Source organism: Pristiophorus japonicus, chromosome 2, assembly GCF_044704955.1.
Source record: "Pristiophorus japonicus isolate sPriJap1 chromosome 2, sPriJap1.hap1, whole genome shotgun sequence".
Taxonomy (NCBI): domain Eukaryota; kingdom Metazoa; phylum Chordata; class Chondrichthyes; family Pristiophoridae; genus Pristiophorus; species Pristiophorus japonicus.
In genome coordinates this window covers 153226835-153241149 of record NC_091978.1, presented here as the reverse complement: position 1 = coordinate 153241149, position 14315 = coordinate 153226835, and the positions used below count along the sequence as shown (strand labels likewise).

The 14315-nt window shown below is 46.1% G+C and overlaps 1 protein-coding gene across 1 annotated transcript in view; it reads left to right on the top strand.

Annotated features, from left to right (window-relative positions):
- The window catches only part of kita (KIT proto-oncogene, receptor tyrosine kinase a), a 128182-nt gene that overhangs the window by 72388 nt on the left and 41479 nt on the right, over nucleotides 1-14315 (top strand). Inside the window, exons 9-11 of the mRNA XM_070860634.1 lie at nucleotides 3112-3302; nucleotides 4499-4605; nucleotides 4704-4830. Of these exons, the coding sequence (XP_070716735.1) occupies nucleotides 3112-3302; nucleotides 4499-4605; nucleotides 4704-4830 (425 nt within the window). The remainder of the gene's footprint in view (nucleotides 1-3111; nucleotides 3303-4498; nucleotides 4606-4703; nucleotides 4831-14315) is intronic.

Genomic DNA, 14315 nt, shown 5'->3' with positions numbered 1-14315 from the left:
GCATTCTGATTCAGGTGAATTTATAATGGGGAACAAAGAAATGGCAGACCAATTGAACAAATACTTTGGTTCTGTCTTCACGAAGGAAGACACAAATAACCTTCCGAATGTACTAGGGGACAGTGGGTTTAGTGAGAAGGAGGAACTGAAGAATATCCTTATTAGGTGGGAAATTGTGTTAAGGAAATTGATGGGATTGAAGGCCGATTAATCCCCGGGGCCTGATCGTCTGCATCCCAGAGTAATTAAGGAAGTGGCCCCAGAAATAGTGGATGCATTGGTGATCATTTTCCAACAGTCTATCGACTTTGGATCAGTTCCTATGGACTGGAGAGTAGCTAATGTAACACCAATTTTTAAAAAAGGAGGGAGAGAGAAAGCGGGTAATTATAGACTGGTTTGCCTGACATCAGTAGTGGGGAAAATGTTGGAATCAATCATTAAGGATGAAATAGCAACGCATTTGGAAAGCAGTGACAGGATCGGACCAAGTCAACATGGATTTATGAAAGGGAAATCATGCTTGACGAATCTTCTGGAACTTTTTGAGGATGTAACTAGCAGAGTGGACAAGGGAGAACCAGTGGATGTGGTGTATTTGGACTTTCAAAAGGCTTTTGACACGGTCCCGCACAAGAGATTGGTGTGCTAAATCAAAGCGCATGGTATTGGGGGTAATGTACTGACGTGGATAGAGAACTGGTTGGCAGACAAGAAGCAGAGAGTCGGGATAAAAGGGTTCTTTTCAGAATGGCAGGCAGTGACTAGTGGAGTGCCACAGGGCTCAGTGCTGGGACTCCAGCTCTTTACAATATACATTAACGATTTGGATGAAGGAATTGAGTGTAATATCTCCAAGTTTGCAGATGACACTAAACTGGGTGGTGGTGTGAGCTGTGAGGAGGACGCTAAGAGGCTGCACGGTGACTTGGATAGATTCGGTGAGTGGGAAAATGCATGGCAGATGCAGTATAATGTGAATAAATGTGAGGTTATCCATTTTGAAGGAAAAAACATGAAGGCAGAATATTATTTGAATGGTGGCAGATTAGGAAAAGGGGAGGTGCAACGAGACCGAGGTGTCATGGTTCATCAGTCACTGAAAGTGGGCATGCAGGTACAGCAGGCGGTGAATAAGGCAAATGGTATGTTGGCCTTCATAGCAAGGGGATTTAAATATAGGAGGAGGGAGGTCTTACTGCAGTTGTACACGGCCTTAGTGAGGCCCCACCTGGAATATTGTGTTCAGTTTTGTTCTCCTAATCTGAGGAAGGACGTTCTTGCTATTGAGGGAGTGCAGCGAAGGTTCACCAGACTGATTCCAGGGATGGCTGGACTGTCATATGAGGAGAGACTGGATCAACTGGTAGATGCAGAGAGGATGTTTCCACTCGTGGGGGAATCTAGAACTAGGGGGCATAGTTTAAGAATAAGGGGTTGCCCATTTAGAACTGAGTTGAGGAGAAATTTCTTCTCTCAGAGGGTGGTATATCTGCAGAATTTTCTGCCCCAGAGAGCTGTGGAGGCTGGGTCATTGAATATATTTCAGGTGGAGATAGACAGAATTTTGAGCGATAAGGGAATAAAAGGTTATGGGGAGCATGTAAGGACATGGAGCTGAGCCCATGATCAGATCAGCCATGATCTTATTAAATGGCGGAGCAGGTTCGAGGGGTCAAATGGCCTATTTCTGCTCCTATTTCTTACGTTCTAAGTTATTTCAGTTTACTCTCAGCAGTGAGCTTACATAGAAACATAGAAGCATAGAAAATAGTTGCAGGAGTAGGCCATTCGGCCCTTCGAGCCTGCACCACTATTCAATAAGATCATGGCTGATCATTCCCTCAGTATCCCTTTCCTGCTTTCTCTCCATACCTCTTGATCCCTTTAGCCGTAAGGGCCATACCTAATTCCCTCTTGAATATATCTGATGAACTGGCATCAATAACTCTCTGTGGAAGAGAATTCCACAGGTTAACAACTCTCTAAATTTCTCCTCATCTCGGTCCTAAATGGCTTACCCCTTATCCTTAGATTATGTCCCCTGGTTCTGGACTTCCCCAACATCGGGAACATTCTTCCTGCATCTAACCTGTCCAGTCCCGTCAGAATTTTATGTTTCTATGAGATCCTCTCTCATTATTCTAAACTCCAGTGAATACAGGCCCAGTCGATCCAGTCTCTCCTCATATGTCAGTCCTGCCATCCCGGGCATCAGTCTGGTGAACCTTTGCTGCACTCCCTCAATAGCAAGAACGTCCTTCCTCAGATTAGGAGACCAAAACTGAACACAATATTCCATGTGAGGCCTCACCAAGGCCCTGTACAACTGCAGTAAGACCTCCCTGCTCCTGTATTCAAAACCCCTAGCTATGAAGGCCAACATACCATTTGCCTTCTTCACCGCCTGCTGTACCTACATGCCAACCTTCAATGACTGATGTACCATGATACCCAGGTCTCGTTGCACCTCCCCTTTTCCTAATCTGTCACCATTCAGATAAAATTCTGCCTTCATGTTTTTGCCACCAAAATGGATAACCTCACATTTATCCACATTATACTGCTCCTAATGGTCTTGAAAGTATCTGCATTTGCCCAGATAGTTACATAACTAGGATAACAATCAGAAACACTTGTTTTTACCACTGCATCTATCCTGTGCCTTTACAATATCTTTGCCACTTCTTCAAAAAAGCAGAAGAGCATCACAGCATTAGACCTTGTTTCAAACTTTAACTATCAAGCAAATTTATCGAACAGAACAGTAATACAATATTTATATATTTATAGCAGATTACTACATTTCCTTCTGGAAAGCAAAATAACAAATGTTCCAACTCTCTATCCAAAAGTATTATTTTATGGTTATGGCAGTTCTCCAATGGGAGATCAGTGGAACTCCTATAAAAACAACACAAAAGGCCAATGTTGCCATATCTCCAGGGCTTTCCGCTGATCTTTCACCCAAGTTACGGGCGGGGGAAGAGATCATGAGAACCCAACATAAATTCTCCCCCTTATGTATTGTCACTGAATTAAAGGAAATGTTACCAAGCTAAGATTAGACAAAAATACTTTGTCACATTGTCATCGGCCATTTGATTACAGGTGCTCAGACACACCTACAGCAACATCAGAAGAATTACACTGGACAAACAGGACAATAGGTCAGCCCAGATTTGGAAGGGTTGAAGTAGAAAGCATTCTTAACACCAATGAACTGAAGAGAAACATTACTGTGGAGTGTCTGTCATACAACATTGTTGGCCAGAGTCATGTGATCTATCAGATAAAAGGAGGTAATAATATTCTGAGTGAAAGTTCACATCTAACCCAGATAACTGAATAAAGTGCCTTTGTATTGAAATACTCAGTGTGGAATAAAGGTGCTATATTGTATGCTTTAATGATTTGTCGGTTGAAATTGCACTTTATGACATTAGCAGCAAGATGAAGGGTGACATTTCTCTGTGTGTTATTTTCGCATAATGCAATTTTGCAGGTGTCCAGAAAATGTCTGAACAATTTAATGTAGTACATTTCCTTACCACTTAAATCTGTTGCTTCGTGGACCTCCTGATTTTTTTAGTCCTCCTCATTGAGGTGCTGTTGAGGGCTTACATCAGCATATGCCCTGCTGGATTTCACACCCTCCCAAACGATGCCTATGAGCCACGATTAGTGTCGCAGCTCACCCCTTATATTTAATTAAGGCCGACTGCTGACACCATTGGGCGGGTGGGTGAAGATATCTCCCTGGTCACCACCTGCCTGATGTATGCCAAATACAAAAATCAACCCGCTGTACACTGTAAACAGTGTAGTGTGCAATAATTATCGAGCTTTAAGTTTCTCACAGGGTTTTAGAGAAAAGCTCACCTGTGATTGATCTGAATTAAATATTTTCATTTCTTGCTAAACACATTGAATAAACGCATTGTATAAATAAATATTTGTTACCACTGATTAATAATTTGATGTTTATCTTCTGATGAACTATTGCGCAGTGAATGCCAATTGCCCTTTCGGTTTGGTGAAGTATGAGTTAGCCTTCAGTTCATTTTTGGCCGAGCTAAGAGTTTAGGGTTGGAGACTATGATTGATAGAATAAGTTTAATCACCAAACTCATAAAACCTGAACCAAATCCAACGTAACTCAACCCAGGCTAACCTACATGAGTGTTATTACTTGCTCAGGCTCCTCAATAACTTTAATCAAACTTGGTTCTGTTCCAGTATTTCAACACTGTCTAAAAGTAAATAACCTAAATTGATTAAACCTGGACATCCTCTGATTTGTTCATTGGTGGTTGAAGTAGATTTTCAGCCTTGCACCTTGCTGACCTTTGTTTTAATTTACAATAGCTTTAGAATAACAACAGCCAAATAGATTTGCCTGCAGATGTTCTGGAATCAGCTAATGAGGGTTCTTTCATCAGCCTATATACCCATATGCATAAGTGGTAACGTTATTTTTCTTCTTCATTTCTTACAGAAATAACAAAAACACATCATCTCTTTACTCCACTCTTGACCCTGTTTGCAGCGGCAGCAGGTGTACTGTGTGTTTTTTTAGTAATTCTGTTTTACAAATATCAACAGGTAAAGTGCAGCAAAGTCTAAGATTTCTAATTTTTTATTCACTGAGTTGCTTTGTACATTATGAAATTGAACATTAATATGATCACAATTGTTTTTAGAAACCCAGGTACCAAATTCAGTGGAAGGTAGTTGAAGGAATACACGGGAATAACTACACGTACATCGACCCAACACAGTTACCATATGATGATAAATGGGAATTCCCCAGGGATAAACTGCGTTTTGGTTGGTTGATATTTTGCTTGGTCTACATGAATTGTTCTCATATTCAGAGTTCAGTTAGCCTGTGTTTTACTGATTTGGTATTCAGTTGAAATATCTACCTTGTCTTAAAAATTGAAACAGAAATGAAAGTGTCTAGAATGTTTAGACCATTTAACCATGTGGATGAGTTATCAGGATTGAGCGTGGGGAGCAGGTAATCAGGTTTGAGCTTGGGAAGGTGTTATCAGGATAGTGTGCATGGAGGGCGTTATCAGCAGTGCACAGGTACAAGGCAGCGCAGCGGGAGAGTGGTCAAAAACTTTGGTTGTGTAGCACCCGTTGTTTAAGCGCTATTGGTGCTGATTTGGCCTGAAAATTGCCTCCGAGCAGTGTGCGCACACTTCTGGTACGGGCTGTGCCGGGCGCGTGCACTGCCATTTTTAACCTCAATGCTGGAACTAACGTCCTCTCTTAACCTCGCACAGCTGAACATGTGTTCAGTAGCAATCTGTAAAGGGATCATTGCCTACCTACAGGTTAGTTGCTGATTAATTTCTACTAGCTGTTGCTGAGTTTGTAGAAGTGTTTTGATGCTTTCTAGATTTATTGAAAGTTTCCTAAAGTCTACAAGGAATGGTGTGGCATGTGCTCAAGGACTTGGTACTGACTTGCAAGGAGTCTTCACAGACCAGTTGCTCACAGACATGGGTGCAGTAGTTTGTATCCCGTTCGGCCTACAACATGACAGGGAGAATGAGCAGAGGCAACACAGAGTAGGACAAGCTGCTTGAAGAGGCAGGAGGAGGAAGTGGAGAAGGGCTCTCAGCAGGAGATCATATCCACCCAGGGTGTTCAGGGAGCAATTCTCCTACCTCAACCTCAGTGAAGAACAGTGCATGCAACACCGCTGTTTTACTAAGGAGGTGCTCTCTGAAATCTGTCACCTGCTGTAGGTAGACCTGCAGCCTCAGTCAGGGTGAGGATGGCATTGCCAGTGGCTGTCAAGGTGACTGTGACCTTGAAGCACTTCATGTCGGGCTCCGTCCAGACTAGAGCAGGCGACATCTGTAACATCTCAGTTCACCATCCACTCCTGCATAAGGGAAGTGAGTGAGGCTCTGTATGCAAAGAGAGGCAAATACATTTCATTCTCTCTAGCCAGAGAGAAGAAGGTGAAGCGTGCACGTGGCTTTACCAGGATAGCAGGCTTCACATGGTACAGGATGCCATTGACTAATCACCGTTGTGCATTCCCTTTGTGCTTGACTTCATGTGTCTTTGCCTGTCCTAATGCTCCTATGCAGTGCTATCTCAGTGGATGCAGCAAGGCTGGGGGAAGGCATTTGACTTTCAGTGGGGGAGACTGCAGATGGCCTTGCAGTACGACCTCGAGCAGTTCTGGGCCTAGAAGGCCCGGCTTCGGACTGCATCACCTTGGCATGGTTGGCAACAGTTTGAGCAGACTGGCTGGAGTGATAGTGGTGGGAGGACAGATGCTGCCATCATGAGAGAGGACAACAGTTTCCATCCTCCAGGGAGCCACTGCCACCCCCCCTGGGCGGTGCCTCAGCAATTCTAATAAGAGGACTGATTGCTGGACTGCTGTGACACCCTGCAAGCCCCTTTCAACACTGGCTAACCGCAGCCATGACAGCAGCAGTCTGTGTTTGCATTACTTCAATCTGATCTTCCACTGCAGCACTCAGACTTTGGGTGGCTTCTGCTTGTGCTGCAATGGAAGTTGAGACATCGGCCATCAGACGCTGTATGATTGTTGGGTCCACAAGTGCATTAATGGATCTACATATTCCTCCATATTCCTTCACATTGCATTCAGGCTTTCTGGCAGGTCTGCCAATGCACTAAGCATTTAGTTGTGCATACCTATCAGCTTTGTTCTGTCGGCTTCCCCATCGGAGTCCTCATCTGAGTGCTGTGCAGCAGAGCTCGTGTCGACCTCGCCCTCCAGGGAGCTGGTACCTGCGCTACCCTTTACCCCTCGCCTGGCTCCAGCCCACTCATGACTCACCATATGCAGATCCTGCCTCTAAGCTACCCTTTAAAGTCCGTCCAGTGCCAGTATCTGAGCTGGTGGCTGCAACCTTCAGATCAAGTGATGGTGCTTGTTCTTCATCATCACTCTCCTCTTCCTCTTCCACCACAGCCTGGCAAAGTTGGATTCCTGAAATGAGAAAGGCACAAGGGTAGGGTTGTGGTGAGGGAAGGGGGGAGGGGGAAGCAATAGGTACATGCTTACAGCATCTACAGCTTATAGAAACATAGAAACATAGAAAATAGGTGCAGGAGTAGGCCATTCGGCCCTTCTAGCCTGCACCGCCATTCAATGAGTTCATGGCTGAACATTCAACTTCAGTACCCCATTCCTGCTTTCTCGCCATACCCCTTGATCCCCCTAGCAGTAAGGACCTCATCTAACTCCTTTTTGAATATATTTAGTGAATTGGCCTCAACAACTTTCTGTGGTAGAGAATTCCACAGGTTCACCACTCTCTGGGTGAAGAAGTTCCTCCGCATCTCGGTCCTAAATGGCTTACCCCTTATCCTTAGACTGTGACCCCTGGTTCTGGACTTCCCCAACATTGGGAACATTCTTCCTGCATCTAACCTGTCTAACCCCGTCAGAATTTTATATGTTTCTATGAGGTCCCCTCTCATTCTTCTGAACTCCAGTGAATACAAGCCCAGTTGATCCAGTCTTTCTTGATAAGTCAGTCCCGCCATCCCGGGAATCAGTCTGGTGAACCTTCGCTGCACTCCCTCAATAGCAAGAATGTCCTTCCTCAGGTTAGGAGACCAAAACTGTACACAATACTCCAGGTGTGGCCTCACCAATGCCCTGTACAACTGTAGCAACACCTCCCTGCCCCTGTACTCAAATCCCCTTGCTATGAAGGCCAACATGCCATTTGCTTTCTTAACCGCCTGCTGCACCTGCATGCCAACCTTCAATGACTGATGTACCATGACACCCAGGTCTCTTTGCACCTCCCCTTTTCCTAATCTGTCACCATTCAGATAATAGTCTGTCTCTCTGTTTTTACCACCAAAGTGGATAACCTCACATTTATCCACATTATACTTCATCTGCCATGCATTTGCCCACTCACCTAACCTATCCAAGTCGCTCTGCAGCCTCACAGCATCCTCCTCGCAGCTCACACTGCCACCCAACTTAGTGTCATCCGCAAATTTGGAGATACTACATTTAATCCCCTCATCTAAATCATTAATGTACAGTGTAAACAGCTGGGGCCCCAGCACAGAACCTTGCGGTACCCCACTAGTCACTGCCTGCCATTCTGAAAAGTACCCATTTACTCCTACTCTTTGCTTCCTGTCTGACAACCAGTTCTCAATCCATGTCAGTACACTACCCCCAATCCCATGTGCTCTAACTTTGCACATCAATCTCTTGTGTGGGACCTTGTCGAACGCCTTCTGAAAGTCCAAATATACCACATCAACTGGTTCTCCCTTATCCACTTTACTGGAAACATCCTCAAAAAATTCCAGAAGATTTGTCAAGCATGATTTCCCTTTCACAAATCCATGCTGACTTGGACCTATCATGTCACCTCTTTCCAAATGCACTGCTATGACATCCTTAATAATTGATTCCATCATTTTACCCACTACCGATGTCAGGCTGACCGGTCTATAATTCCCTGTTTTCTCTCTCCCTCCTTTTTTAAAAAGTGGGGTTACATTGGCTACCCTCCACTCCATAGGAACTGATCCAGAGTCAATGGAATGTTGGAAAATGACTGTCAACGCATCCACTATTTCCAAGGCCACCTCCTTAAGTACTCTGGGATGCAGTCCATCAGGCCCTGGGGATTTATCGGCCTTCAATCCCATCAATTTCCCCAACACAATTTCCCGGCTAATAAGGATTTCCCTCAGTTCCTCCTCCTTACTAGACCCCCCGACCCCTTTTATAACCGGAAGGTTGTTCGTGTCCTCCTTCGTGAATACCGAACCAAAGTACTTGTTCAATTGGTCCGCCATTTCTTTGTTCCCCGTTATGACTTCCCCTGATTCTGACTGCAGGGGACCTACGTTTGTCTTTACTAACCTTTTTCTCTTTACATATCTATAGAAACTTTTGCAATCCGTCTTAATGTTCCCTGCAAGCTTCCTCTCATACTCCATTTTCCCTGCCCTAATCAAACCCTTTGTCCTCCTCTGCTGAGTTCTAAATTTCTCCCAGTCCCCAGGTTCGCTGCTATTTCTGGCCAATTTGTATGCCACTTCCTTGGCTTTAATACTATCCCTGATTTCCCTTGATAGCCACGGTTGAGCCACCTTCCCTTTTTTATTTCTATGCCAGACAGGAATGTACAATTGTTGTAGTTCATGCGGTCTCTAAATGTCTGCCATTGCCCATCCACAGTCAACCCCTTAAGTATCATTCGCCAATCCATCTCAGCCAATTCACGCCTCATACCTTCAAAGTTAGCCTTCTTTAAGTTCTGGACCATGGTCTCTGAATTAACTGTTTCATTCTCCATCCTAATGCAGAATTCCACCATATTATGGTCACTCTTCCCCAAGGGGCCTCGCACAACGAGATTGCTAATTAATCCTTTCTCATTACATAACACCCAGTCTAAGATGGCCTCCCCCCTAGTTGGTTCCTCGACATATTGGTCTAAAAAACCATCCCTTATGCACTCCAGAAAATCCTCCTCCACCGTATTGCTTCCAGTTTGGTTAGCCCAATCTATGTGCATATTAAAGTCACCCATTATAACTGCTGCACCTTTATTGCACGCACCCCTAATTTCCTGTTTGATGCCCTCCCCAACATCACTACTACTGTTTGGAGGTCTGTACACAACTCCCACTAACGTTTTTTGCCCTTTGGTGTTCTGCAGCTCTACCCATATAGATTCCACATCATCCAAGCTAATGTCCTTCCTAACTATTGCCTTAATCTCCTCCTTAACCAGCAATGCTACCCCACCTCCTTTTCCTTTTATTCTATCCTTCCTGAATGTTGAATACCCCTGGATGTTGAGTTCCCAGCCCTGCTCATCCTGGAGCCACGTCTCCGTAATCCCAATCACATCATATTTGTTAACATCTATTTGCACAGTTAATTCATCCACCTTATTGCGGATACTCCTTGCATTAAGACACAAAGCCTTTAGGCTTGTTTTTTTAACACCCTCTGTCCTTTTAGAATTTTGCTGTACAATGGCCCTTTTTGTTCTTTGCCTTGGGTTTCTCTGCCCTCCACTTTTCCTCATCTCCTTTCTGTCTTTTGTTTTTGCCTCCTTTTTGTTTCCCTCTATCTCCCTGCATTGGTTCCCATCCCCCTGCCATATTAGTTTAACTCCTCCCCAACAGCACTAGCAAACACTCCCCCGAGGACATTGGTTCCGATTCTGCCCAGGTGCAGACCGTCCGGATTGTACTGGTCCCACCTCCCCCAGAACCGGTTCCAATGCCCCAGGAATTTGAATCCCTCCCTGCTGCACCATTGCTCAAGCCACGTATTCATCTGAGCTATCCTGCGATTCCTACTCTGACTAGCACGTGGCACTGGTAGCAATCCCGAGATTACTACTTTTGAGGTCCTACTTTTTAATTTAGCTCCTAGCTCCTTAAATTCATTTCGTAGGAACTCATCCCTTTTTTTACCTATGTCATTGGTACCAACGTGCACCACGACAACTGGCTGTTCTCCCTCCCTTTTTAGAATGTCCTCCACCCGCTCCGAGACATCCTTGACCCTTGCACCAGGGAGGCAACATACCATCCTGGAGTCTCGGTTGCGGCCGCAGAAACGCCTATCTATTCCCCTTACAATTGAATCCCCTATCACTATCGCTCTTCCACTCTTTTTCCTGCCCTCCTGTGCAACAGAGCCAGCCACGGTGCCATGAACTTGGCTGCTGCTGCCCTCCCCTGATGAGTCATCCCCCTCAACAGTACTCAAAGCGGTGTATCTGTTTTGCAGGGGGATGACCACAGGGGACCCCTGCACTACCTTCCTTGCACTACTCTTCCTGCTGGTCTTCCATTCCCTCGCTGGCTGTGGACCCTTCTCCTGCGGTAAGACCAACTCGCTACACGTGATACTCACGTCATTCTCAGCATCGTGGATGCTCCAGAGTGAATCATAAGGGATTGTGGGATGACGGGGAAGTGGGATTTGAGAAGGAGAATTAGGTATGATCATACCGTCATCTTCAATGGTTTCAGCGCTACCACTGGCCATGGCTCAGTCACAGTCAATTTTGATGAGCACCATCTCCTCGAGCAGGGTCAGGATATGGAGACATGCCTGTCACCCTCTGGTTAGCTCTGCTGCCTACGATTGTGTGCCACCTTGTCCTGCAAGAGAGAGGGAGGTGTGTCAATGAATGTGGTTCACTGTGTTTGGCTGATGTGGTTGTCATCGTTCAATAGCTGGCAGTGTGTGTGAGCTGTGAGATGTGGGTGTGAGGCTTGCAGCAGTAGTAAGTTTGTCAGGGTAAGATGGAGTATTTGAATCTGAGGTATGAGTCGTTATTGATAGAGATTGTTGGTAGAGTAATGGTTGTGTGGTGAGTTGAGCAGTGTGTGAGGCTAATGGTGCAGTTTGTGGGATATGGTATTTGAAGATGAATTCACTGACCTTGACCATTCATGTGAAGTCTTTAAACTTCTTCCTGCACTGCACCCAGTTCCTTGGGACTGCACTGCTTCATAAGAACGTAAGAAATAGGAGCAGGAGTAGGCCTACAGCCCCTCGAGCCTGCTCTGCCATTCAATAAGGATCATTGAACTCAACTCCACTTTTCCGCTTGATCTTCATATCCTTTGATTCCTCTAAACTCAAAAATCTATCTTGAATATATTCAGAGACTCAGAATCCACAGCCCTCTGGGGCAGAGAATTCCAAAGATTCACAACCACCTGAGTGAAGATATTCCTCCTCATCTATGTCTTAAATGGCCTATCCCATATCTGAGATTGTGCTCCCTAGTTCTAGACACAGCAGCCAGGGGAAACTACCTCTCAGCATCTACCCTATCATTTTCGGCACCCTGCATTGAACTCTTCAGCCACCTTCCTTCTGCTGTCGACGCTTGGCTTCAGCTTATTCTCGGCGAAGAGGTGTTCCCGGATGTTTTTCATCCAATTTAAGTGGTCTTGGGCCAGGGATTCCCAGGTATCGGTGGGGATGTTGCACTTTTTCAAGGAGGCTTTGAGGGTGTCCTTGAAGCATTTCCTCTGCCCACCTGGGCTCGCTTGCCATATTGAAGCTCTGAGTAGAGCGCTTGTTTTGGGTATCTCGTGTCAGGCATGTGGACAATGTGACCCATCCAACGGAGCTGATCGAGCATGGTCAATGCTTCGATGCTGGGGATGTTGGCCTGAGCGAGAACACTAATGTTGGTGCACCTATCCTGCCAATGGATTAGCAGGATCTTGCGGAGGCAGCGTTGGTGGTACTTCTCCAGTGTTATGGGGTGCCTGCTGTACATAGTCCATGTCTCTGAGCCATATAGGAGGGCTGGTATCACTACTGCTCTGTAGACCATGAGCTTGGTGCCGGGTTTGAGGTCCTGGTCTTCAAACATTGTCTTGCTCAGGTGACCGAAGGCTGCACTGGCACACTAAAGGCGGTGTAGAACTTCGTCGTCGATGTCTGCCCTTGTTGACAGTAGGCTCCTGAGATATGGAAAATGGTCCACATGATCAAAATCCACGACGAGACCTTGGACAATCGGGGGGGTGGGGGGCAGGTTGGTAGAGAACTTTTGTCTTACGGATGTTTAGTGTAAGGCCCTTGCTCTCGTATGCCTCTGTGAAGGTGTTGACGACAGCTTGGTGTTCATCCCCCGTGTGTGCGCAGACGCAAGCGTCGTCTGCGTATTGTAATTAAATGATGGAGGAACATTGCAGCAAGGAAGATCACGAAGAGCATTGGTGTGATGACACAGCCTTGCTTGACCCTGGTCCGAATGTGGATTGGGTCTGTGGTGGATCCGTTGGTCAGGATCACGGCTTGCATGTCACCGTGGAGCAGATGGAGGATGATGACAAACTTTTGAGGGTAGCCGAATCTGAGGAGGATGCTCCATAATCCCTCATGATTGGCAGTGTCAAAGGCCTTTGTGAGGTCAAAGAAGGCCATGTACAAGGATTGTCGCGTAGTGAAGATCATGCCCATTGTGCCCCTTAGTGGGTGGAATCTGCATTGTGACTCTGGGAGGAGCTCTTCAGCCACAGGGCGAAGGTGATTGAGGAAGATTCTTGCGATGACTTTCCCAGTGGTCAACAGCAGGAAGATTCCTCTGTAGTTACTGCAGTCAGATTTGTCATCTTTCTTGAAGGCGGTCATGATTACAATATCTCTGAGATCTCCTGGCATGCTTTCCTCCTTCCAGATAAGAGAAATGAGGTCATGAATCTGCGCCAATAGTGCCTCTCCACCATGTTTTAGTGCTTCAGCGGGGATTCCATCTGCTCCTGATGCCTTGTTCTTCATTTGTCGAATGGCCTTTTCAAGCTTGTGCCGGGCTGGAGTTATGCTGAGATGGTGGCGGGTAGCATGCTGTGGGGTGGAGTCGAGGACACTCACATTGAAGACAGAGTCTCAGTTAAGGAGTTCTTCGAAGTGCTCCTTCCAGTGGACACTGACTGCCTCTCTATCCTTGATGAGCACCTCTCCGTTCTAGGCCAGCAGTGGGGTAGGGCCTTGGGTGTTTGAGCCATAGGTGGTCTTGACTGTGCTAAAGAAGCCTCGCACATTGTGGTTGTCGGCTAGCTGCTGGATTTCTCCACCCACTATCTATTCTTTAGATCGTGGGTTTTCTGTTGGACCTCGGCCTTCAGACATCTGTAGAGCTGCTTTCTTGCTCTCGAGTTGTGTTGCTGTTCCCAGTTCAAGAATGCCTTGCACTTGCAGCATTTTAGTTCCTGGATCTCCTGGTCGTTCTCGTCGAACCAGTCTTGGTGTTTCCTGGTCGAGTGACCGAGAGTCTCTTTGCAGGTGCTAATTATGGAGGCCTTGAGGGCAGACTAGGCACTGTGGACACTCTGTTTCTCTGGGAGTCGTCAGGTTGGTAGCTGGCTGAATAAGGTTTTCTTAGCAGGGCTTTCTTGACACTGACCTCTGGGGAGGTGTGATCGGCAGAGAGGGGGTCGGGAAAGCCAACTCCAACGGTACCCTCCTCCTGACGAAATGCTTAGAACACGTCCTCGTCATAACCAATACCCTGTTCCATGAGAAGGACAAATATAAGGCCTCATGGCAACACCCTCGCTCCAAGCACTGGCATCTACTAGACTACATCATCGTCCGAGCGAGGGACCGCAAAAGTGTGTGCATCACCCTGCCATGACAGGAGCTGATGACTGCTGGATGGATTACCACCTAATTCACTCTGTCATCACCATCAACATTGTCCCAAAATAGCGACAGCAATAGAAACAATGCCACAGGAAAATCAAAGCTAGAGCACTCAAAGAAAGCCCTAGAAGAGTGA